Raw genomic sequence first — 25766 nt, 5'->3', positions numbered from 1 at the left:
TTTATGTACTACTCTTTTTTTTATTTATTATTTAAATTTTTTTATGAAAAACTTGTTGTAAATAAAGAGAAGAAGCAAACAAAAAGGAAATGTAGATATGTATTGGACAGGATTTGACCAATGAGAGAGCAGCAGCTCAATAAGTAAAATAGTCATAAGATGTTAGTTTGAGCATATAATATATTATTATATTATGATCATACCATACCATACATAGACTTATATTTACTTTATTTATTGTCTTGTCATATTATTTCGAAAATTAAACCCAAACACACCAAACCAAATCAAATCTGACTTTCCAAATCGCTCTCTTTCTCTGTTCAAATTTCAATTTCAATTTCAAAATTAGAATTACCCCCAAATCTATCTTGTTCTTCATTTTTTTATTTTAATTCTCACCTTTCTTTGTTCTCACACTGTTGTTAGGGTTTTCTTTTTCCACTTCACGAAACCATGCTCAGTGATGATTCTCTCTAGCTCTGCGTTTTCTCTCTATAGAAAGACGTTTTGGTGAATTTTAGTTTGGTTCACCGTGCGAATTGCTTTTCCCACGTGGCTGTGGTGGAGTTGTGTCGGTTTTGTTGGCTGAGGGGGTGCAATTAGGGTTTCTCCGTGTTGGATTTGGTTTTTGCGGGGGATTTGTGATGGGGTTTTAGGTTTGGGGGGAAAGGTGTTTGTTTTGGGCGGGGAGATTGCTAGGTGAAGAGAAGGGATGTTTTATTCTCAGTTTATTTTGGCCAAGAAAGGGCCACTTGGGACCATATGGATAGCTGCGCATTTGGAGAGGAAGCTCCGCAAGAATCAGGTGGCTGACACTGACATTGGTGTATCCGTAGGTGCGTTTGTTTTGTTTTGTGTTTCTTGATTTGGGATTTTTGATGCTTTTGTTTTGATTTATGCTTTTTGGTTTGGAATTTTAACGCTCTGAAAGTTTTGTTCTGTTAATTAATGGTGTAATTTGCTATTGCAATCGTTGTGTGCTAGTTAGTGGTGTAATTTATGATTGCAATTAATGTTTTGAAAGACTTTGTTTTAATGAGGACATAAAAGTTTGTTTTATTGTTTCCTAATCTAATTACCTTGTCGGTTAATCTCGGTTGTTGAGGATACTTAGTTATTAGTTACAGTTTAGAAAATTGTGTAGCTGTTGGTTCTCTTCAATCTGAACTTTTGTCTCCGTTATTTGTGAAAACTGAAAAAGCTACTGGTCGGGTTGCATAAATTTCGAGCTTTATTAGGTTTGTAATAATAGACCGACTAAAACAACAGCTACTTCCTAAATTTGTAATTATGCTTAGGGTAACAGGTAAGAACATCAGTGGAGTTTGAGAATTGTGAGTGCCAAGGGAGGTAGATATTTGCCAAGTTCGTCTTGTTTTGTTGTTAGTCCAAGTGCTTGAAATATTTTCTGAATATGACACTCTCTTCAGTGTAGAGGAATAAAAAAGGGATTTCCGAGATTAAATTAGATTGATGGATGGAATGGAAAAATATAGTACAAGCCAAGGATGAGCCAGAATTAGAAAGATTGGGTGCTTTTGTATAAATTATGCCTAAGGGATCATGGGTGCTTTTGTATAAACAACTTAATCAAGGGCTTGTTCAACAAGCTCACAAGATGGTATCATAATCTATCCTAGACACATTTGTTAGGGATGTTGTGGTACCCACTATCAGGCTCTTGTTGGATCGTTTTATCCCACACTTGAGATGTTCATTCATTGGTGTGAGGGGGTCCCTTGAGATATCTTAAAATGCTGTTTACCATTATGCAATGAGTAAAAAGAGGACATGTCGTGAATCGGTTAACTCTGTTAATTTCAAAACTAACTTTAGATCTAGTAAGAATAACATATTACAAAACACCAATTGTATATCTCCAAATAGTATAATGTTGAAATAAATCACCACAAGTTTAGGAAATTTACATGAAGAAGACATGGGAGAATAAATAAAGCGAGCTTCAATCATGTTGGCTTTGTGAAGAATATCTCAAATATAATTGTTTTGAGTCATGGAAAAATATTTGTTGGGTAAGTGTTTAATCTTAATGTCCAGCAAATAGTTTAATAGCATATAATGTTTGAGAGAGAACTTAAGTTGGGTTGTAATTTGTTGGATGAAGCTGAACTGCTATTGGTGACGATATCATACACATAGAGGAATAAAAATAGTGTGAACTTGATGTTTGTAATAAGCAACGATGGGTCACATTTACTGGCAGTCAAAATGAATTCCTGAAATTGATTGCAAGAAATAAGTTGAGCTGGAGTAAAAGGTCCGCAAATCCTTAAAAATATTATATTCCAGATATGTCCATCTGCATGGCAGTGTAAAACAAATGCTAGCAACTATTTCTGTACTAGAGCCTTTTTGTGGTCCCCTGATTTTTTGGCTGATGTCAATTTATTGATTGTGCTTCTTTTGTCTTGAATATCTTAATGGAATTATTCCTGGGAAAAATAATGTTGATGATGATGGTAACTGGGATAAGATTAATAGAGGAAAATATACCAGTCTTGTTAAGAGAAAGAGTTTACCTTGGTTGTGATAATTTTTCCTCTGTAGATTTACTAGATATTAACTTTTTAAGATTATAAAATATGCGAGAAAGATTGATTATATAGCTACATTTGTGGAGTGAGTGAAGACTATCCTATATTTATGTCAAATAATTTTGATTGCTTAAATTTTGTTATGATAGATGAAGAGGACTATCCTAGTGTGGAATTAACATTTGCTCAGTACGTTGTATGTGGATTTACTGCATTTGCTGTTGTCTAATTTTGATCACATTTTATCATTTCATATATTTATTTGTTCAATTTTATGAACGAACAGATTCCATTCTTTTCCCTGAAGTACCAATTGCACTCCGTTTATCCAGCCATCTTTTGCTTGGTGTGGTGAGGATATATTCTAGGAAGGTGAATTACCTTTTCGATGACTGCAGTGAAGCTTTGCTTAAGATAAAGCAAGCTTTTCGCTCCACAGCAGTTGATTTGCCACCGGAAGAGTCCACTGCACCTTACCATTCCATCACCTTACCTGAGACTTTCGATCTTGACGATTTTGAACTGCCAGATAGTGACATTCTTCAAGCGTTAGTTCTTAAATACTTGAATATATTGTCATTTTTAGCTTTAGCAATTGTTTACTACAATGGTATTTTTTCAGTTACATCTCAGATTTTTTCTTTGCATTTTCAGACGACAGATACAAATTTAGTAATAATGCCAGAATTTTTCAGTTGCCAACTTTTCATTTGGCTATGCTTTTACTGAATTGCTCTATGTTCTAAATGGTGATATGTTAGTGGTTCGAGTGGAAGTTAGATATATTGGCTTATTAATGGAGGAATTTGTGTTGTGAACTTGCAGTAACTATGTTGATCACCATGTCAGTACTAGGGAGCAGATTACACTGCAAGATACTATGGATGGTGTGCTTTACTCTACTTCACAGTTCGGCTTGGATGGTTAGTCTACCTTTTTGTCTCTGTTTCTCTTTGTAGTGATTTGTTGATAGTGAACTTTAAATGTTCTGTGGAGAGATTTGTGGCTAATTTTAGTGGTAAACTTGTCTTGCAGAGCGCTTTGGTGATGGTGATGCTTCTCAAATTGGGCTAGACCTTGATGAGGTAAATTGTTTTTCTTATTTTAAGTTTTCCCACACCACTCTGTTCGTGGAGTTGATTGACGAAATGTGATATATGTGGTTCAGGGCCTCCAACGTACTGATTTGAATATTCTTGTTTTGTTGTCTGGTTATAACTAAGAAGCATAGATGTGCTGCATTGGTGGGTAATATGCCAAAGAATTAACATATGCATCTGAAATGTACAGGCCTGGTATGCCTGATATATATATATGATACTTTTTTCTCTTGCATCCTTACATTCTTAAATATGTTTTGTATATTTATCTGTCACGAATACAAATGCTTTGCTGTCGTGTACCATCTTTATGTTGTGCATAGATATGAACCTTTTGTTGTTATTGGAGCACGGTTATGCTTGGTTTTACTGAAATGGTGCCTGTTAGCAAAGTGTCTTAATGTGTATTACTGTTGTGGAAAATAATTTACTTTAAATTGACTATGCAGAGTATAGATGCATTTTTCTTATTACTTCTGGAGATTTTAATTTGATTTGACAAAAATCAGGTTTTATTAAATGACAAGCCTACTACTTTGGAGCATGATGACTTTGGTGCTAGTCTTCAAATATCTCATCAAAACGATGAAAAGAAAGAGGAGGTAAGCAAAACTTGAGGTGAAAGGCTGTGGAAGCAAGATATTTAAAAAATATTTGAATGTCCTTGAATCTTTGGTTTTATTGCTTGTTGTATTCTTTATTTTTCTCTCTCTTCTTTCTGGAAAGAGGATGAAATGGAAGCGGTTCTATTTACTAGAGATTGTAGTTTCGTCTGGTTTAATTAGTGCTCTGATTTGTTTTGAACAGATTGATGATTTACCCACCACTGGTGAAATCCGTGAGTATGCTGAGGGTCCATCTACCCCCGGACTTCAAGAGCCTAACCTATTTGGAACTCAGATGGATCAGGGCAATAATGAAGTTGATTGTCCTAATTCAACTGATTTAAAATCAATGGAGACCACACAAATCGAATTGTTGCATCACCAAAAGGATAACGATGTAAATGATTGCTCCTTGCAAAGTAATGGGAATCATATTTCTTTAGATTTGCATCATGAAGATAAAGGTTGCAATCTGATTGAAATGGATGGAAAGAGAGAGGAGCAAGGGCATTTAGAATGTCATGTTGTAATCAAGGATCAAGAAAATTTGATGCATGAAGATCATTCCTTAGCATCCTTACCCTTATTGGACTCTTCCAATAAAGAGTTTCCTGCCACCGTGTTACCAGAATGTGAAGGTGGGATGTTCAATGCATCTGCTGTTCATGACAAAAAGGAGGACTTGCAAGATGGAGTTTTGATGAACAGTGACCCAGCGACTGCTCCTTTGGACCAAACTGTTACAAACTGTGTTGTTTCTTCTCCTTTGACCAGCAATGAAAATGTTGTTTCTGATCAAGAAAACATCTCATGTAAACCATTGTCTAACATGGGTGGGTCTCAGGTGCCAGGATCAGGTGGTCATTTGGAGGATAGTAGCACATCATCAAAGCATGAAGTTCTGAATGACATTGAAATTTCAAAGAGTGACAGACAATCCTGTCCATCTGATGATGCTCTAGTATCCAATCTTATTAGTCCACTAGGATCACCTGGAAGACCTGAAGTTGTTGTTGATGTGGAAGGTCAGGCTTCTCGAGAACTGAAGGAAGGTGAGGGTTTAAATCATGTATCAGTTGAGGCTGTGCAGCCCACTAAATCTCTCCTTCAACCATGCACCTCCCATCCGGGCCAGCCTTCTCTGTCGTTTATTGAAGGTATTTATCCAATCTCAATTGAGGTGACTTATATACCGTAATCAGGTTCTTAAATATTGGACTATAGTCTTGTAATATAGGTGTAATGTAGGAGTAGTGAAGTAGTCCTTGGCTGCTACAGTAGCCACTGAAGCAGAGCAGTTCAGTGTACCATCTGTTGTGAGGGAAATAGTGACCATAACAGACTTTAAGCACTGTCTCTTGATTCCCAAAAATGTTAGGGTGTTTTTGGTGGAGGCTATTCTCTGGATTTCAATTTTGAAAGCAATATACTTATCAAATCAATAAAAAAGCTGTTTCTCACTTTTCCCTCAACCCATACTGCTTTGTATGACTTTTCATGACTTCATTTCTCTCTAAGTCCATCACTACTTGCTATCCCTTTATCCACTATCCCACTATAGCATCTTTTGGGCTGGCTGGCATCTGGTGCAACCCTGTGTTTAAAACACTGAATTTAATTATTATTTTTCTCTTCCTTCATTTACTTGGCTTTAATAGCTGGATACAATAAATTCTGTTGTATTATTTTTTTCATGATCTGGCTCTCTTCTTCTGAGCTGGATCGTGAGTAAAACCGTCAAAAGGTAGGATCAGGGTAGGACTGTTGTAGGACCGGTGCAAAATCGTGAACTTGGATAATCCCATTTAGCATCTTTTGGGCCGGCAGGCATGTGTTGGAATCTAGTATTTAAAACACTGAATTTATTGTTTTTTCTTCATTTACTGTCCCTTTTCTAATCCTTTTATTTTTGGGGTTGGGTTACACAACCTGGTATGCAACAAGTGTTTTTAAATTTTAACCAGTTTTTTGGTTCCCTATAGAAGTTTGCTCTTCTGCTAAATGTTTAGCATTTCATTCCTACTACATGCACCAAAGAATTGCTGCCCAGTAACAGCGCCAAAGTCTTTTTGGCATTTTGCCTATAACCAAATCCTCCGAACATCATGTCACCATGGTGTTGTACCGACTTTTACATTTTGTCATGTTATTTCCATTTGATTTTTTTTCTGCATCGTTAATTAACATTCATAGTAATTGTAAAAGTTTGGAGAGTTAACTGAGAAGTAAAAATATTATTACTGTGTTGTAATTCTATTACACATAGTGCCCTATTTAAGGGACTATGGACCAACGTAAATAAGGCTTCTAAAAAGCCCAAAACGAAAAAGCTAGTTAAAACAATACAATATATTTCAACAGTAATAATACCCTTTTGTGGTAATTCAAGTGGATTCTGTGTTGTTAAGTTACTCCATTTAATTGTATAATCTTGTTGATAGATATTATCAAACATGCACATTCCATTCTATTGATAATGTGTTGCTTTTACTCTTTACAGGTGAAAAAGGTCATGTAACTGATGTTTCAAATCCTTCTTTAAGTTACCAAGAGACTATAGAGTCATCCGTACCTAAAGAAACACCTGGTTATGGGAAAACAAATATGGAACTTGAGAGTCAGATATTTAGCAATAAAGTAGAAAGCATAAATAGATCTGCTGTTACTGACATGCCAGAGCCTGAAAAATTGCTCTCCTTAGCTTACCAACATGACGGTGAAGCAAATGATTTGCTGATGGCATCTACTCCTGACAACCAGGGTGCAACTGAAGGGCATGCAGGCCTTGCTGGGGTAAACGGCATTTCTGGTAAAAAACGTAGCTTCACAGAAAGTACTCTTACAGTGCAGAGTATGGATTTGATGGAGTCTTACGGGGGAGCTCAATCCAAGACAACAGCCGAGTCTGTTCCCGAGGATGACGATTTATTGTCATCCATATTAGGTATACGAGTGGTCTGTTAATGCTTTTTGCTATGTTTTGTTACAGTGTGTATTTCCCTGAGAATGTGGCAAGGGTGAAAAAACTGTTGTTGTTGGTGCAGTTGGTAGAAAATCTTCAGTTTTGAAAATGAAACCCAGCCCTGCTGCCCCTGAAATAGCAACAATGAAGCGGGCTCGTTCTGCACCTCGAACTAGTGCCCTGAAGAGGAAGGTGCTTATGGATGATATGATGGTCTTGCATGGCGAGTATGTTTTTCATCCATTCATCTGTACACGTCTATTCATTTTATTTTATATCGATTATAATAGAATGAAAAGCATAATATTGTGTCACTTATTTCTATAGTTTATTTTTTTTTACTATTTCTCGTAGTTGATCTTTTACACTTTTTATCTATTTAACTGCCAAGGTAAGCCTGGCCAGGCAATTGTTTTTTGTTGTACTGTATGGAACTAAATGACTGAAACCACTCAGCACATTTGGAAGAAGAGAGAAAATTAAATCTGCTCAAACTTTTGTTTATCCATAATAGATGGTGTCTAGTAGGTTTAAAATAGCTTATATCGATATTAGATGGTTATTCAATGGGAAGATATCTGATCCATTTATTTATAGACCTCTACTTTTTCCGTGCTGTGCACTATTTATTAAAGGATGACTTTAGTTCTGATCTTGCATAAACCGTCCGGCAATAGTTGTACATGTAATATACCTTATTCTTTTTTTCCTTTCAAACTTTGTTCACATTTCAATTCATTATCAAATTTGTGATGCGACTTTTGTTTTTGTCTTGTATGGCATACCTCACTCCTTTGGACTACCTAAATACTAATTGTTTTTCCTTCTTTGTTCTAAAGTACAATACGTGAACAGTTGACAAATACTGAAGACATCCGTCGTGTACGGAAAAAAGCTCCTTGCACTAGTAATGAGATTTTAATGATTCAGAGACAATTTTTGGAGGATGAAATTTTCCATGGATCGATATTTACAGGTGAGTTATGCATTTTATCCTTGTTTATGTTATTGATTGTTTGGAGCATTTGCTTAAGCCTTTCTCTCCCCCTTTCTTTAAATGTTAAAATCTCTAAAATGACAAGATTTTTCTCATGTATAGTATTTTCATGTTTTTAAACCATCTCCTACACAAAATATCTTTCCAAAACAGAAAACAAATGAAAATAAGTTGTGGTAGTAAGTGTGTAAACTGAAAATAATAACATTAATGAAGACAGACACATTAGTACATTTTATGTTTGCAATGCAGTTTTTTCTAGCTCGTGTATGTTGAAATGTGGAAAAATAATACTTATGATCTTACGGTGTATCTAATTCACTGTTCATCTCATGACAACATTTATCTCAATTAGTGAGGCTTGTAATGTAATATCTTCAATCTCTATAATAATTTTTCAAGAAACAACAATGGTGCCATTTGACCAGTTCATCCTTGATGTTATGGGCCGGCTTAAGTTGTCAACTACATATTATTTCTGCATCTATGGGATAGTACTTTCTGTTTCTTTTCAAATGTTCTGAATTTCTTTTCTAAACCTATTTTTATAAGTGCATTTAGCCATCATTATCCTGATTAAACCATTCTCATTTGCTTAATTTTTCACCGAGCCTCATCATATTCTTTTATTCAATTTCCATGCAATATAATCTATGTTCATTTTGTTATACATTCCAGATTTGACTACTGATTTTACTATTCTGCGAAATGAGACAATTGATCTGACTGGAATCAAGGTTTGTGATTATGGTATGGATAGTTCTTTCATAGAAAAAACAAATGATCAAGAGTCCTATTCTAGAACAAATACCGAAGTTCATGGAGTGGTGGGGAGTAATGAACCTATGGCAGTCCAACACCAAGAAGATGCAGAAGTGCAACCTCCTGAGATACCTGTTTTGCCTGAGAGTCATCAATCTGAGGTTAATTTGGGATCTCATGATGTTGATGCTCACAGGCACACAACTCATGAGCCTATGGGTGTTCAACTCCAAGAAGACGCAGGGGTGCATACTACTGATATACCTGTCTTGTCTGAGAGTCATCATTCTGAGGTTAACTTGGGATCTCATGATATGGATGCCCACGAGCACACAAATGTTGTTTCTCATGTGGAGGAGCTTGACAATTCTCAAAATGTTGAAGTAAACCATGTTGGAGGAAATATTGCAGTTTCTGAAGCAGAGAATTGCTCTGCTGGTCCCGTGCACGAATCTACATCCTTAACTGAAGTCCTTGAAAATGATTTCACCACATCACTGACTCTCATGGATAAAACTAATGATCTCGTTGGTTCTATTCATTCAAATATTTTGAGCATCCCAAATGCTGAGAATTTGAATACAATCCCTATTCTAGAGGATGAGTTTGGGCAGGACCAGAGCGATAGAAAGGGAGTAGGTGCTATTGAGCTTACCATGGAAACTGGAACAGAAGTTCAAACAGATGGTTTTGAAGCCAACGATTTGTATGCTTCCTTGGCTACTGGTTCCAAAGAAACTGATGGATTTACTGATATTCAAGCTTCCTTTAGTGGTGATCTACCATCAGAGGAAAATGGAAACAGCATGCTAGGGCAGTTAAATGAGAGTCAAATTGTTGCTTCTGCCATGGAGTGTGATGACAAGGGTGCAAGGTCTGACAGCATATTTATAGAAAATGCTAAAGTAGACTGTTTACAATCTGAAGCTCCCAGTGTAGATGAAAAAGAGAGTTCTTTGAAAGAGGAAGAAAACCTAGTTTTTCAGGAAGCGGGACTACAAAATACAATGTACCCTGAAATTAGGAGTCCCTATGTTGAACAGAATGATGTAAGTTCTCCAGTTTGCCTTAATTTTGCCTCTTTCCATATCTTTTATTTGTTGGATTTGTCTCTTATTCTTCTACTATAATCATTTACCATATAGTTGATATACCGGAAAAATTTAACCCTTGTTTGATAACATTGAGATGTGTGACTATAGTGGCAACAATCTGTTTTTATTTCAAAATTTTGTTTTTCTTAATGAAACAATACTTTTGGACATAGTTTGGTCAAGAAGTTTTGATTTTAAGCAGGAACAGGAAATGGGTTTTGAACGCGGTGGTCTCATGTTTTTAAACTCAGTTCTCACAATAATTAAAGCTAATTTTCTGGACCGCGTTTTCGTTTCAATCATTTTATGTCTTGTCACTCTTTGTTGCTCTGTATCATGACAATTTTAGTGCTATTTCCTGAAACAGTTTGTGTTCGTCTTACCATATCTATTGTTGTTTCCTGAAGCTGATCATGTTCTACGTATGCTGTATTGTAACATACGGTATATTACTGAAGTACTATTTACCATGAATGCTATTAGAATCCAGCGTGATTGTTTTCACTAAATTTCCATACAAATGAATACTTTAGCCCCGCATTCTCGGTAAAAATTAGACATTACCATTTTTACAACAAAACTAGTCGTGTAGATGTAGCGGCTCTAAATATTAAGATCAGTACCAAAGTGAAAAGGTGCGGTATGGTCTAACCCTAAGTATGGTCCAGGAAAATAGCAATTCTAGTTATAGCCTGTAGTTTTCAAAATTGCTACAATTCTACACACCAGTTCTATTATTATATGGTGAGCCCTCACCTAACCCAAAAGGCACTCCATCCAACTGGCAAGTGTCCCTAACTTCTTCTGGCACTTTGCTATTCATTGAAATTGCCTTAAACTGCACTTTGGATAACACTGGACCTTGGGATGTGATGTGAGAATAAGTAATTATGCTAATTTCACTACTCTTGATGTGTACATTTAAGCCTTTTTGGATTTTATTATTTCACATGTTTTCTTTCTTCTGAAATCTAAATATGTGTCACTATGTATGTTTTTTGGCATTCATGTGATTGTCCTGTTGGAATTTTGGAATTTTATTTTGGAGCCAAAAGTGTGATGTGCTGTTCCTTGCCTTTGGCAAAGATGTTTTAATTGAGGTGCTGTCTGTTTATTTACTATGTTGTTCATGCCTGATCAAGCTCTATGGTCTCATGGTGCAGGAAAATTACACGATTGCTAATGACACAGGTTTGCTTCTAAAAGCTCTTTGCTGTTCATTTTATGAAAGTGCCATCTAAACTAATTAATTAATATTAGCCAGCAGTCAATCATTCAATGAATTACCGAGAGTCAATCACCCTTCATTTACATGCCAGCTTCCTTTCCTCGACAGTTCCTTCATGTCTCTCCTGTTCTTAGAAGTTATTTGGTGTGGGTTATTTTTTGTGCGCACTGGTTTCACCCTTTTTAATTAGTTTGGAACATGCAAAACAATATTAAGTATGTGGCAAATATAATTAATAGTTGTTGAAGCAAGAGATTGAGCTTTTATTACTTCTATTTTTTTATGTTTCTTTGATCTATGCTAATTCATTAATTCTGTATACTCCCAGGGTTTTTGAATGTTGGGGATGATGAGATAATTGATGATGAGGAGGAGGATGATCTTCAACCATCTGCTGAAGGAACTCACCTAGAAAATAGTGGATGGTCTTCCAGAACCAGGTATGTTTATGCAAGAGTTTAGCAACTAACTGCACTTCCTTTTTTTTTTTTAACTGTCGAGTTGCTAATCATTGTACGCATATGTTAAACTCAGATTTAAAAATCATTTGTTCATGTGTATGGCTGTTTGTGAATTTCCTTTTACACCTAGTCAAATACTTCCATTTCATTTGAAATCCCATTCGCCATTGCCTTAGATGGGATGGATTCCCTTGAAGATACGGATAGATCATTTCATCTGCAATTAAAATGTCCTTTTCACTTGAGCCCAGAAGTTGTGTGCAGATGATTCAGGTTTAAGTCATCTTGGCAAAATAACAATTAACAAACATCTGAAATGTATTTAATATGGATCTGAATTTAGATTGTTTACGTTCATATAACTAAATTTTCTTTGTTATTTCATTTGATTTCGCCATATCTTTGTGTACTGATTTCCAGTTTCATGCATGTTATATAATAACAGCTAACTATTGCATTTATCCATAGGGCTGTTGCCAAGTATCTGCAGACTGTGTTTGATAAGGAAGACCTTCATGGAAGGAAGGAGCTGCATCTTGACAATTTATTAGTTGGTAAAACAAAGAAGGAAGCATCACGGATGTTTTTCGAAACTCTGGTATGGTCGAGAGTTATTTGAATTTACACATACAATATCTATTGCAAAATAATCTTGTTACATTAATTTAACATCACATGTATGATTATAATAATTGAAATATCTTATTTGAGAGAGGGGGAATAAACAATGAGCTGAGGACAAAGTATTGGGTATATTTTAAGTTTTAAAAGCGCCCAAAATATATGGTGAAAAAGTGAATGAAAGAAACAAATAATGCCAAAGATAAAACCGTTCTCTTTACTAGTTGGAAGTTAAACACCCTTGAAATAAGTTAGCTGAACTCCAAAGGGGCTAAGAACAGAGTCTAAATAAAGCATGCTCTATTGACTTAGCTTTAGTTCCAGTTCTTACTTTTGGAGGGTCACACATCACTCGTTTAGTGTTAGATTTTTCGTGTTCTATCACATCGTGGACCTGTTTCTTAATATGGTTCGTTTGAACTCTTCAAAGGCTCACTTGGAAACTTTGCATGGGTTCACATTCAATTTCAACTGTGATTGCAGGTTCTCAAGACAAGGGATTATGTCCATGTGGAACAGCCAAAACCCTTTGCCAATGTTAGCATAAAACCTCGAATGAAGCTTATGAGGTCAGATTTCTGAAATCTCATGTAGTGGCAGATATAGTTGTAAAGATCCATTCGGTGGTAGTTTGGCTGGAATATGCCGGGTTGGGATAATATTTTCAACATTTCTCCCCAATTCTGGCTATGGTTTTTCATTTATAATTTTTTGGAGATAGGATTTAGCTGTTCAGTTTTTAGTTCTTCAAAGGCTGGGGGGTTGAAGTGGCGCTTGTATCACCCAATTGATTATTCTGGGTCTTAATGTATATATATATTTCTGTAAAATGTCACAATTTGTAATTTAAAGATGCTAATTTGTATGCCGTTTAAACTCATCCCTCCAAGAATGATATCCTGCTTTCTATATAGGCGTCAGATTTATGTAACAGAAAGCACCTTGTAATTTAACTGTCACTGGACAAGGATCATTTCTGTACTTTTATTTGTATAGTATCTAATAACTGTATTTAATATTTATCCTTTTTAAGAGTATATCGTTTTCTGTACATATTTTGTTTTGGTTAATTTTTAGATGTAGATTATTGCTCGCATTGGATCATTGCCATTACAGACTTTTATTTATTTGTTTGAGTTTTTATTCGTGAAAATAGTGTGCCATTGGTCTCAATCTCTGAAGGACTAAATAGAATTGTTTTTTTAAATATTTGTGGGTTAGTAACTTGTTTAAATTATTCTTTTATTGGATATTTTCCCTGTGCAGGAAGTGTAGAAAATAATACCCTTTTGGGTAAATTATGTTTTGGTTAAATAAGTTTTAAATTATTATAGATGTAACTATTTTCACTGCTGTAAAAGACATTATTTTGTTGTAAATATTACCATGAATGCATAAATGTAATTTTGAAAGGGGGTTCTTTATGACTTGTATTGATTTTCAGAACTATTACATTTTCCTTCATCTTATAATTAGCAATGTTTTTTCTCTCCAAGTAAAGGTCAAAAAAATAAATATTCTTAGTTTTCTGGTGTAATTTTAATTATTTTGTATAAACGACAGTAATTTTTATCCTCATTATGAAATAAATGTCTATTTTCAAATATATTAATTACCAATTTAACGTAATTTGTTCAAAGTCTTTCACATGCAAATGTGAAACACTATTAAAATTATTCAATGTATGTTCAAAAGAAATGTCAGATTGTCGATGATAATACATATTTTGGATTTTATTTTTTAAAAATATAGTAATTTTAAAAGGGTTATTGGTGCAGGAAAAATTATAGGAATACAATAAGCAATTACTAAACTCCTATAATAGAATAAAAATAATAAAAAATATACTCACATTTTTTACAAACAAATATTAACTGCTTTTGTCCTTTTCTTTTTCAAAATCAATTGGGGTAGACGAGAAGAAATGGTGATCATATTTAAGGACAAAAAAAAACGTTCTAATAAATCTAAGTTTTCATTTGGTCCAGCTAATTTTTATTTATTCGTTATATTTATAATGCTTAGTTGTCGTTAACAATAATATATACGAATACAGCAGATTAAGTTTTATATTTTTCTAAAACATAAACGAAATTTTTATTTCTATTAATAACTCGTGTGATAGTTATCGTCACTAATTTATTTCTGATGTAATATAAGAGACTAAAATATTAAACAATTATATCCAAAAAAAAATCTAAAATTAATTTTAAAATCCTTCAAATGCATTTAACATTTTGACCTCTGTTTTTTTTCAATATACATATTTTATGCATACATATTTGAAACTGAAATTTCCAAATTATATATTTATTAATGTTGACATAAAACATTTAAAGCAAAGCTCCTAATCTAAATTATTGGAATTAAAAAGAAACGAAAAACAGGAAGCCGAAAGACATGAATTAAAAGAACAAATAGGCGTTGGAAAATCCAACGTTAAAATCACAGCTGGATAGGTCCACTTTCCCCAACGGTCACATTCCACCGACCAAACAAAAAATAAGACCGTTATGAGGAGGAAGCTCAGAACACCTATAATAGCAAGCACCACTCTCACTCCACCCATCACAAATCCTAAACCCAATCACTCCATCTTCACTTCCCTCTTCCAAAGATTCAATCTTCTCACTCAAAACTCAAATGGGTCTCTCCACAATGAACTCTTCTTCTTCCATCACGCCTCGCCATTACAACACCCACAAGGTGTTCCTTTTCTGCAACTACATTCTCTTGGGTGCTGCCTCCAGCTGCATCTTCCTCACCCTTTCTCTGCGCCTCATCCCTTCTCTCTGTGGCTTCTTCTTCATCCTTCTTCAGATCTTCACAATCGCGGGTGCTATCTCGGGTTGTGCTGCTGTGGGGGCCAATAGCTGGTACTCTGCACACATGGTGGCCACTGTGTTGACGGCAATTTTTCAGGGTTCGGTTTCTGTGCTGGTGTTCACAAGAACTGGGGACTTTTTGGGGCAGTTGAAGTCATATGTAAGGGAAGAAGATGGTGCTGTCATTCTGAAATTGGCTGGTGGACTCACCATTTTGATCTTTTGCTTGGAATGGGTGGTGCTGACTCTTGCATTTTTCTTGAAGTACTATGCTTGTGTTGAGGGGAGTAGTGGTACTATTGTGCCTATGAAGAGTGGGAAGGTGCAGCAGGATGAGGACTTGAAGGATTGGCCATGGCCTTTCCAAGTTTGATTCTTGTTGATCACAAGAACAAGAACAAGAAAAAGATGCTTCTCTACTGATATATGGTTATCAAATTCGTTGATTTGTTGGAGAATTGGATGCTTATTTCTCCTGATATAGATATATGTGTGTTACTTTGTTTGTTAGTGTTGTAATTAGGTGTTTGGTTGTTCTCTCCGTCCATTTTTTTGTTGTTACTACCTATTTTCCTTGTCAATCAGAAGTTCAATTACTATAATATATCAGTTTTGCCTATTATATCTGGCCTATGAGGTTTTTTATACTTCAATAACTAAAATTTGACATGATGAAAAGATAATTTCTCCCAGATCTTGATCTCTTTTTATAAGAAGCAGTGATAACAAATATGCACATTATAAAAAAAATTTAGTACCGATGTAGGAGTGATAACAAAAATGAAAGGAATGTAGTAGTGAAATTGAAATCCGCGTGACTCTCCTTTTTTGTTTTCCAGATATAACTTTAAACGTCATGAGACAGTTTGCATAATTATTAAGATTATATTGACAGATAATCAAGGTGTCATTTCATAATCTTGTACACACTTTCTCTTTAGTGGAAAAATAAAGGAACATTTTCTAATTATTTACTTCTTAAATAAAATACACGATTTTCCTTCCCCGCCTTCAATTGGGGGGGATGATACATTTATAAATTATAAATGTAAACTGTATGGTCATACAGCTGCAGCGTTAAGGCTAAGAAAATCTGAAATTTTGTTGGTGTAAAAGTCTGGTTGTATGGCGTTGTTAGGACTCTGGAGCATGGGCAGCGTGGTGACTCCTGAGAGCACAAGAAGAGTTTTGCAACCACCATTTTGTCCAAATAAGATATCAGTGTCTAATCTGTCCCCAACCATGCATATCTGTGACTTCGAAATGCCAAATCTGTTCAATGAAATTACCACAGTTAAGGGAAATTCTAGAGAGAAAAGTTATTTACAGTTTACTATCCATTGCCCTAAATAGAAAGCGGTTTACTAAAAATATCGATGAAGTCTCTAAACTTTCTCTTCCCTGTGGGTTCATCAGTGCCTAGTTCCCATTGGAAAACATGAGACATAAATACATTCAAGGTTAAAAATATGTGATGAATAAATAGAACGGTTTAATAATCTGCGATCCCGACAAAAATTTGGACAATAATATCCCAACAGCTCAACAAATTTATACGACCGCTTCCACTGATTCTTCTTTCTCTCTTTTTCTTCAAAATAACAAAAGTTTATTCTTTTTAGTGACCACGTTACTCTTAAAGGCAGGGAAAATATGAAGTAATGATTTGGTGCAAAGATGTGTAAATAGATAAGACTTGTGTCAAGATTTAAAATGTCTTGTGATATATAGGAATACCACGCATAAAAACATTAAGCAACACAATGCCATTCACTCAAGCAGATTATTTATGCCATAGATAACTTATCTATCATGCACTGAAAATAAAGAATAAGGTAACAGAAAGCTTTTTACTCGTTTGCTAAGTAATCCATCATAAACGTTGAGGGTTTTCCAACGACTAGTGGCTCACGTTGAGTAGATCCGCTGAGGGCGCCAACCATTGAGCCCCCACCTGAAATGCAAGTACAAATTATTCTAATACCATTTCAAGAATTACTAACTATAAGGATAGTAACAAGTGCATAATCATATTTCCCATGCTGTTGATGCTTTGAACTGTTTCTTGTTTGTGACACTGTTTTGAAACACTTATTTTGCTGTCTATTAATGTAATCTGCTCTAATTCTGTAAGTGTGACATAATAAAGAAAAATCAAACCACTCCTGAGATTATTATGCACAAAGTAATAAACAAAATCAACAAGGAGAGAAGAAAGAAGGACAAACCAGCCCATTCTTGAGCATCTGTGAGATGAGTAACAGCATCACGATTTGTAGCAATGAAAAGGCATCCAGGGTTTTCACGTATGCAGAGTGTTCCATACCTTTCATCACGAAGGAAAAGTAATATTCAATAATAACAAATCCAGAGTTTCTATCTACCTCAGCGTGACTTTTGAAAGAGGATTGCCATCATTATCATGCTCATGCTAAAGGATATTATTTTCTCACACCCCTTTCTCTTATATTATTTCTACCTATAATTTCCGTTAAATGTATCACATTTGCTTTTCTTCCTTTTTTTTTCCTTTCCATTCTTTCTCTCTCTTCCTTCAGCCCATCTCACAACACCCATAAAATAGTGCAAGACAAACATTATTGTATATTAAAAATAAATGTAACATCGAGTGCTTTAAGAAAAGATTTCAGGCTCATAAAACTCAGATTTTGCTAACCAAAGAAAAAACAAATCCTCTTCTGCATTAACATGTACAGATTTGAAGGAATAAGATATCTCGTTCGCTTGGAACTCAATGACAGCAACATTTTATAAAGAAAACAGGAAAATAAAAATAGAAACATTGCATGCTATCTCTCGAACTCTAGTGCATAAACGTGTCCTTAATGTTTCAGTGACAGCTTTGAAATCTTACTGGATTTTATAGTAGTTGAAGTAGCGATCAAACCCAACAACAACTGCTCCGACCTAATAAATATTCACATTTTTTTACACGAGCTACAAATGATAGCAAATAAAAATCTTAAAATTTTCAATAAAGGCAGGAAGCGCATACATTTTCATCGTGCTCCATCAAAAAACCTGGCTTCAGTTCTATCTTTTTCCCGCCATCTTCCTAAATGAAGAACATGCATATAAAATTGGGATAGAGAAATCAGAGATAAGGATAATTTCATACAAACATAGAAGATTTATACAAACATATGCATGACTATTTTTTACACTTCTTATCAGCTTCTCCATTTCCCTTAGAAAGACATAAAAGTACCATGTACGTCACCTACTAGTTTTGTTTGACTTTCTGCGCCCTTCTTCTGCACTAGATGTTGAGATCATTATATCCCATTCATTATCATTCAAATCTATTTTATATGTATTGTTATCTATCGATCTGATTTGGGAAGAAAAAAATAAACAAAATAAACAAAAAAATTATATTGGACAGTGACCGACTGATCAGATTTATAAGTATTAAAAAGACAGACGGTAAATATGTTGCATATGGCACTCAATAGTACATACCGGCCCACCAAGGTACTGATATCCAGCAAGCTCAAGCTCTTTCAAGATGCCATCTTCTCCAATGACATAAACCTAAATCATGTTCATGTACCAGTCCTTAACTTTCAGATTTATACAACGGTTGAAGAAATAATTAATATTTATGAAAGATATAGTATTCAGGTGCAACATAATTCAAATGATAATGTTCTGAAGCATTGCTTTAGAAATATACTTTACAATCACGAAAATCGTGCTAGTATTACGGTCAGCATTGCGATTACTACCCTGGCCTCAAAATCAATTAATCTTTTGGGTTAAAAATGTGTCATATGATTCATATTATGCCATGTGGTAATCAAAGACATTGCCCAGTAGGTTTCATCAAAATCCAAGTTTGAGTTGCGGCCATTTTGGGCAAGGTCTTTTCTAATTGTTTCTTCTGCAATTTTCTTAGGTTTGCCTGTGCCCTTTAAACCTACAAGAAAATCATTTGTTACACCTCCATTCATTCTCCCATCATGACAGCTAACACAAAAATAGATGCAGCTGCTGCTGATGGATACAGCTTTACAAAAGGAATGTGGGTAAAGGACACACTTTGCATTTCAGGAATTAAGGGATTTCAAGTTAAATGTATTTTCGCTTTCAACCAATAGAAGTAACAAATAGGAAACTTTATGCCAGAAGAAAATACCACAGATAAAATGAAACATGTTAAGATTCCAGCATTAAAGTATTTGGCATAATTATAAAGGTAGAGAGAATATATTTCGACAAATGTTGAAATAAAACGCCAAACAAAGTCACGGGGAAAAATTTTAAGGGAGGAAAGGTTCATTGAAGAAACAAAGAGCCCCTTTACTAGTCAACTACATCAATGAAACTTTCGTATAAATATACATGTCCGTAAGGATATAACGGATAACCTTGATAAATTAAGCGAAGGGGTATTAAACAAATTAAAACTTCAATGTAAGATTTTGTGGACTTTTATGTTTAAGTGGAATGTACTGAGACTTGTCGTGTTTGGGAAAATTAATCTAGCGTTCCTTACTTAATGGTATGCTCTTATTCTTAGATAACCTTTTCTGTTAAATGAAAAAATGAATCACACATATCCCTTCCTTTAGAAAATGGTCCTTCCAAAATAACAAAGCATGGGGAATAAGTGTAATCTCCCAAACAAAAGGCATGTCATAATAGTAAGTGTTAATCTGGAGGCCAGCGTTATGTTACTCCTGATGTTAACTTAGGGTACCATTTGAGGTTAAAAGAGTTCCTAGATTAAATACTTTAATAGTTTGAGTCCTACTGCAAACCAAAAGATGATATCTGACCTTTTTATCTTTTGGGAAATCAATGGACTTCAGATATGCAGCAGCAGCAAAGGATGACGCAAAAATCTCCTCCTGAAACAACACAACAGTTAAAGATTACAAATTCATTATTATTCACTAAACAATTTCAGTGCTAACAAAGTGAGGAACAACAAATGTGGACTAACCTCGTTGACATTCAGGCCAAGGGATTCAAACTTCTTTCCATACTGCTTCCTAGACTTGGTTGAGTTGTTGGTGACAAAAACTAATCTTTTTCCCTAGAGATTGTTCACAAACCTCAGACTTTTTTGCTAGAAACGAACAATAATAAATTGAAAGATAGTTCACATTGACCCTTGCAGGTAAAAGCCTAGTGCCTACATTAGCACACAAACCTTTGACCGGAGCATGTCAAGTGTTTCGGGCACTCCTCCTATTAATTTGTCCCCTTTCCATATAACTCCTGCGAATTAAGTTTTAATGGTAAAGGAAATTCGCATTATGTCAATATACTTTAGAAACAAGAAGAAGGAATCGTATTGATATTGTAATTTTTCACCGAAGGACCTCAAAAAAATATAAGCATCACCATTTATTTACATTAATCAGGACACTTTTGTACACAAAAATCATGTATGATATCCACATGACACGGACAAACTGGAATATTAAACTCGTACATTCAAAAACAACTTTCTCTGCAGTTTATCTAAAATGCACCGATAATCCCATGTTACCAGTTTATGATTATAGAGTTTCATTTAATTGTATAATAACTATTTCAAAAGTTGACTTCTGATTTATTGATAATGTACAAGAATTTGATCTAATAGCATACAAAAATTAAACAGTATATAGTTTTTTTTTTTTGTCAAATTAATCGTTTAATCTCTATAATCGACTTCATTTCGAGCTTTAGTCTAGTTTCAGTTTTGGCATATACATAAAAATAGGTAAAAGATTAACCGCTTTTTTAAAATAACAATAATTTTACAATAGTTATATTTAGGTTGATCAATAATTAATTGAACTGAGAATATAAAAACATTTACAATGAAAAATGTATAAAAATAAATCTCTTCCTGAATCGGTATAAAAATGAAATGATGTGTGCTCAGTAACATACCGTCACAGTCGAAGATAAACGTCTCGACGGAATCGATGAGCTCATCGGCGTTCCTCAGCGGCTGCGCCAAAGCGCGCGTGGTGAAGGTTCCCATTCCAGAGCTGTTACGTTTAGTATTCGATTTTCTCTTCCACTTCAAGATCGCGGAGTTCGATGACAGAGTGTTACGAGAAGCGTCACAGACTCTATAGTTCACAGGAATTGATTGGTGCCATTGTCTGTGACTGTGACGAACACAGGTGACTGTAACACTCTGTGTTAAAGTGCTGCTTCTAAGCATTTCCTTCAGAATTGCTACGTTTTTTGTTTTTTGTTTTTTGGTTATTATTTGTGTGGTGTGTGCATGTGTGCAGCTTGTGATACGAAGGTGAAATGGTTAAGAGATTGAACACAGGCCATAGGTTTTGAGTGGACCAAGTTCGTGCGCTTTTGGATCATAATCTCGAGCCCAACCTGAATTTTATGCGGATCTTATTCTATGGATAATTATATTTATACAACATTTTTTTTCACCATTACGTGTCAATATGTGTTGGTCAAAAATTATTCTACAATAAAGTAATTTTTGACCATTCACATATTGACACGTAATCAATGTTCAAATATTATAAAAAAAATGTTATCTAAATATCATTATCCTTATTTTATATATATATATATATATATATATATATATATATATATATATATATATTCTATTTTTAACTCGTTTAAATTTGCTAATTATTTTGACCGTAACATTTTTTGTAGATATTACTTTTTTATTGATTCTAATTGCGTCGGATTCTACATTTAAATGGCTTCAAAATATATACATGTTTGTTAGAGTTTAAATTCTCTTCTATTTTCTATCACTTTTTTAAGTTGAGACAAAAAATTTTAAATTTTGTAAAACAATTCATATAGGTTATATTTTCTCTTCTATTGTCTTAAACTTTTACAAGGGAGCTTATGTGTCAGATTAGAACAAATAATCACTACTTTTAATGACTATCACATGTAAACCAATGTCTTGAAATATTGTAAGAAGGATGTTATGTATTAATGTAATATTCATCACATGATGAATTTTTAATAATTACAAAGTATGTTGTGCATTTTGCAAAATTCATCGCATTTGAACGATAAAAATATGTGTATTGAAGGTTGAGATTTTAGGTCATGCATTATGGTCTTCTTGTTTTTAAGTAAGACTTAATGTAGAATGATCAGTCATACAAAAATAATGTAATCATAAATATTTATACATATTTTATCTATGAAATACAAACAAGGACTCAAACAATATAAGTCAACATCAATTGTGTTTTGGATGAGTCTATATTAGTAAATGTGTTTTGGTTTTACTGTTCTCAGTAATTTAATTATGATATATATTACATCAAGATTATCGAAATGTGAAAAATGCAATTAAGACTATAATTATATATTACATGTCTTTATATTGAAATTGTGATAGTATTTTTATTTTATTCATTGTTTAAATATTATTATTATAATTGTGAACATTAACATAATTATAATGTAAACATACATTTGATCAAGTCAATTTGTTTTAGTTCATCTTTCAAACTAAGTTATATTTTGATCACTCTTTTTAAAGAAATCATAGTTTTTCGTCCTCCAAAACTAACGACGTTAAAAATAAACTGAGGTGGCAAATGGTGGTATCTCAAGTCATTTTTTTTCAACATTGGTCCATCTTTCCCAGCTCCTCTCCCTCCGACTCTAGCATAGCCACCTCCGATGCCACCTCGAAGGAAGATGGTTTCCCAGAAGAGGCCTTACATTGTACCCACTATCTTCTTCCTCGCCTTGTTCTTCATTTATGTCATCGTCTTCTTCTCCACCAGAACCACTCTTCACACTGCTTCCCCCATTCACCCAGATCTCTATCTCCGCGTCCAACCTATTTCCCCTTCTCCTCCTCCTCTTCCTCCTTCACCACCACCTCCTCCTCCTCCACCGCCTCCTTCTCCTCTGCCCCCACTCTCCTCCCCTGCCACCACTCAAACCCTCACCGTCGGTTACACTGACAATGTCACCGACGTTGAATCTGATGCCTAACCAGTAACGGAAATAAATGAAACTGTTGGCGACGATGCGGCGTTGAATGTGAAGGAGTGCAATTTGTTCACGAGAACATGGGTGAGGGATGATAGCTACCCAATTTACCAAATGGGTTTGTGCCCTTACGTGGATGAGGCTTATGACTGCAAAGTTAATGAAAGGACCGACACGCTCTACACCAAATGGCGTTGGAAATCAGATGTGTGTGATCTTCCCAGGTACTCTCTCTGTTGCATTTTCATTTTTTTCTACGCTTATTGCTGAAAAGGTTTAAGATATTTTTGCTTGATTTTGGGGTCACATACAAACTAGAAAGAATTTACTGGGTCCATCCCTAAGAAAAACTAAGTCAAAGACGGTCTTTAGAGAGATCTGGAAAGAATTTTTTTTCAAACAATACCCAACCTTGGTTAATCTCATCAACAATTCTCAATGGGCAGGTGACTGAGTTTCACGATGACGGAGGTAAAGAACTTCAAGATTCGGTTCTAAAGGACGGTCGTGGAAAGGAAAAGGAGGCTGGCGATCACGACAGAGGTGTTCGAGGTGGCGTCGTCGTGACACAAAAGATGATTGTAGTAAAGTCAAAGGGAGAGAGAGAAAAAGAAGCTGGGAAAGATTGACTAATGTCAGAAAAAAATGACGTGACACACCACCGTCAGTCACCTCAGCTTATTTTTAACTCCTTTAATATTAAAAGACGAAAAATTATAATTTCCTTAAGAAGAATAACAAAAATGTAACTTAATTTAAAAAAAGAACTAAAAATAAATTCGCTTCAGAAAAAATATATTTAACCATTTGTAATATAACGTAATAAAACATGACATGTTGTCATATCATACAATTGATTTAATATTTATTGCTTTTCCATATCCCCATTACTAATTGCGACATCACTTATTAATGTAAAAGCTTCTAAAAAAATTACCAGTAAACTATTTATCATCAAATCAATAACGATGGAAAACAGTGTATTTGTCTCAATTGTACATTAACTTCATCATCTCATGTATCATTGGTTTGAATTTTTATTAACAATTCAATTATTATTTGAAGGTAGCCAAAAGAATTGTGTATCTCACATACTAATATTGAAGAAAATTTAATATTATTTCAAATTAATTTTATCAATTTAAAATTTAGTTTTTTATCTTCTTTTTGTCGTCTTTCACCTTTCAGTCAGTTTGTTAACTTACTTATCATTATTAATTGATAATATTTATATTCACTTCCATTTCGTAATACTAAAAAAAGTATAATTATTAATATTATTCAAAATTTTGAATATATATATATATATATATATATATATATATATGAATTCAAATAATATTTTTATATTATAGACCTAACTTTTGAATTTTACATGCACAATATTTATGTCTTAGTTCAATATTATTTATTTTTAACCCACACAATGAATGTGATTATATTAAATCGACCGTATTTTACAAAATTTACTTTAACACTACAGTTTTTATTTTTTAAAGAATCATCCACTAGAATTCACAAAAGATTAAAATTAATAGCATCACCTAAAGTATTACTGAATTATGATCAAATTTTACAACTAAGGTTGTAAAATAGTAACAATTAATTCAGTTTATATATTATAATTTTAAGAACTCTCGTCTTAGTATAATTATTAGCATAAAGTAATAAAAGATTAAATATATTTTTAGTTTATAAATTTTAATGTAAATTAAAATTTATTTTTATTCCAAATTTTCACATCGTTTACTCTTCAAATTATATATATATATATATATATATATATATATATATATATATATATATATATGGGTTTGCTAACTTGTTTACGCCTGTTTTTCAGTTTGTACATTTTAGTAATGTATGTCGGATTTTAGTAGACAAAAATACCTAATATATCATGGATTTTAAGTTTTAAGGTTAAGGGTATTTTAATAATTTTCATTTTAAAAACTAAAAATAAGAAAGAAACTTCCAAACTCTCCCTCATTCTTTTTAACCCTTTCTCTTTCATCTCTTCCACTCCAACATTTTATCTGTCATCACTACTGTAGCCCCCTGAAAAAATCAAAAACACTCGCGGTTAAACAATTTCTGACAAAAAAAAATGATTTTATAATGAGTTTTCATTTCATAATTTTTGTCTTATCTAATTTTTACAAGCATAATGATATCCGAAGGAATTGGTAATTGGCCTGGAAAAAAATCAGAAACACTCAGTTAAACAATTTCTTACAAAAAATGATTTTATAATGAGTTTTCATTTTATAATTTTTGTCTTATTTAATTTTATCTAATTTTCACAAGCATAATAACATTGGAAGGAATTGGTAATTGGCCTGGATGTATTTTTTAGAGATGATGATTCAACATCTACAGATGATTTGAAATTAGAGAGGTAGTGAAAATGATGAAATTGAAGAGATCTTGAATGAACCTTTTCCTGAAGGCGAATATGTCAATGACTCAACTCTTTACAAAAGTAAATTGTTTAACAACGAGTGTTTTTTCAGTTGAGACTAGTGTAGGGATGACAGAAAAATGTTGGAGTAAGAGAGATGAAAGAGAAAGGATTGAGA

General features: G+C 33.9%; 3 protein-coding genes across 3 annotated transcripts; 2 read left to right on the top strand and 1 right to left on the bottom strand.

Annotated features, from left to right (window-relative positions):
* Positions 1-227: 227 nt before the first annotated feature.
* LOC106779576 (sister chromatid cohesion 1 protein 4) lies at positions 228-13427 on the top strand. Its single transcript, XM_014667703.2, has 14 exons — positions 228-839; positions 2845-3106; positions 3384-3481; positions 3594-3643; positions 4168-4260; positions 4466-5420; positions 6764-7207; positions 7308-7452; positions 8065-8201; positions 8901-10033; positions 11242-11269; positions 11635-11746; positions 12236-12365; positions 12872-13427. Exons 1-14 carry the CDS (start codon positions 716-718, stop codon positions 12968-12970), a joined length of 3810 nt encoding a protein of 1269 aa, XP_014523189.1. The 5' UTR covers positions 228-715; the 3' UTR covers positions 12971-13427.
* A 1510-nt stretch (positions 13428-14937) lies between these two features.
* LOC106779573 lies at positions 14938-15835 on the top strand. The gene has a single exon (XM_014667700.2). It carries the CDS (start codon positions 15032-15034, stop codon positions 15584-15586), a length of 555 nt encoding a protein of 184 aa, XP_014523186.1. The 5' UTR covers positions 14938-15031; the 3' UTR covers positions 15587-15835.
* A 243-nt stretch (positions 15836-16078) lies between these two features.
* On the bottom strand, positions 16079-21512 carry LOC106779578 (phosphoglycolate phosphatase 1B, chloroplastic). The gene is made up of 10 exons (XM_014667711.2): positions 21124-21512; positions 20393-20460; positions 20183-20275; positions 20016-20087; positions 18697-18768; positions 18230-18289; positions 18089-18141; positions 17442-17539; positions 17068-17167; positions 16079-16485 (listed from the first exon to the last, which is right to left on the bottom strand). The coding sequence occupies exons 1-10, from the start codon at positions 21401-21403 to the stop codon at positions 16275-16277; spliced, it is 1107 nt and encodes a 368-aa protein (XP_014523197.1). The 5' UTR covers positions 21404-21512; the 3' UTR covers positions 16079-16274.
* Positions 21513-25766: the final 4254 nt, after the last annotated feature.

This window comes from Vigna radiata, unplaced genomic scaffold (genome assembly GCF_000741045.1).
Source record: "Vigna radiata var. radiata cultivar VC1973A unplaced genomic scaffold, Vradiata_ver6 scaffold_363, whole genome shotgun sequence".
Classification (NCBI taxonomy): domain Eukaryota; kingdom Viridiplantae; phylum Streptophyta; class Magnoliopsida; order Fabales; family Fabaceae; genus Vigna; species Vigna radiata.
The sequence above is the reverse complement of the archived record's forward strand: the minus strand, read 5'-3'. Positions and strand labels throughout refer to the sequence as shown.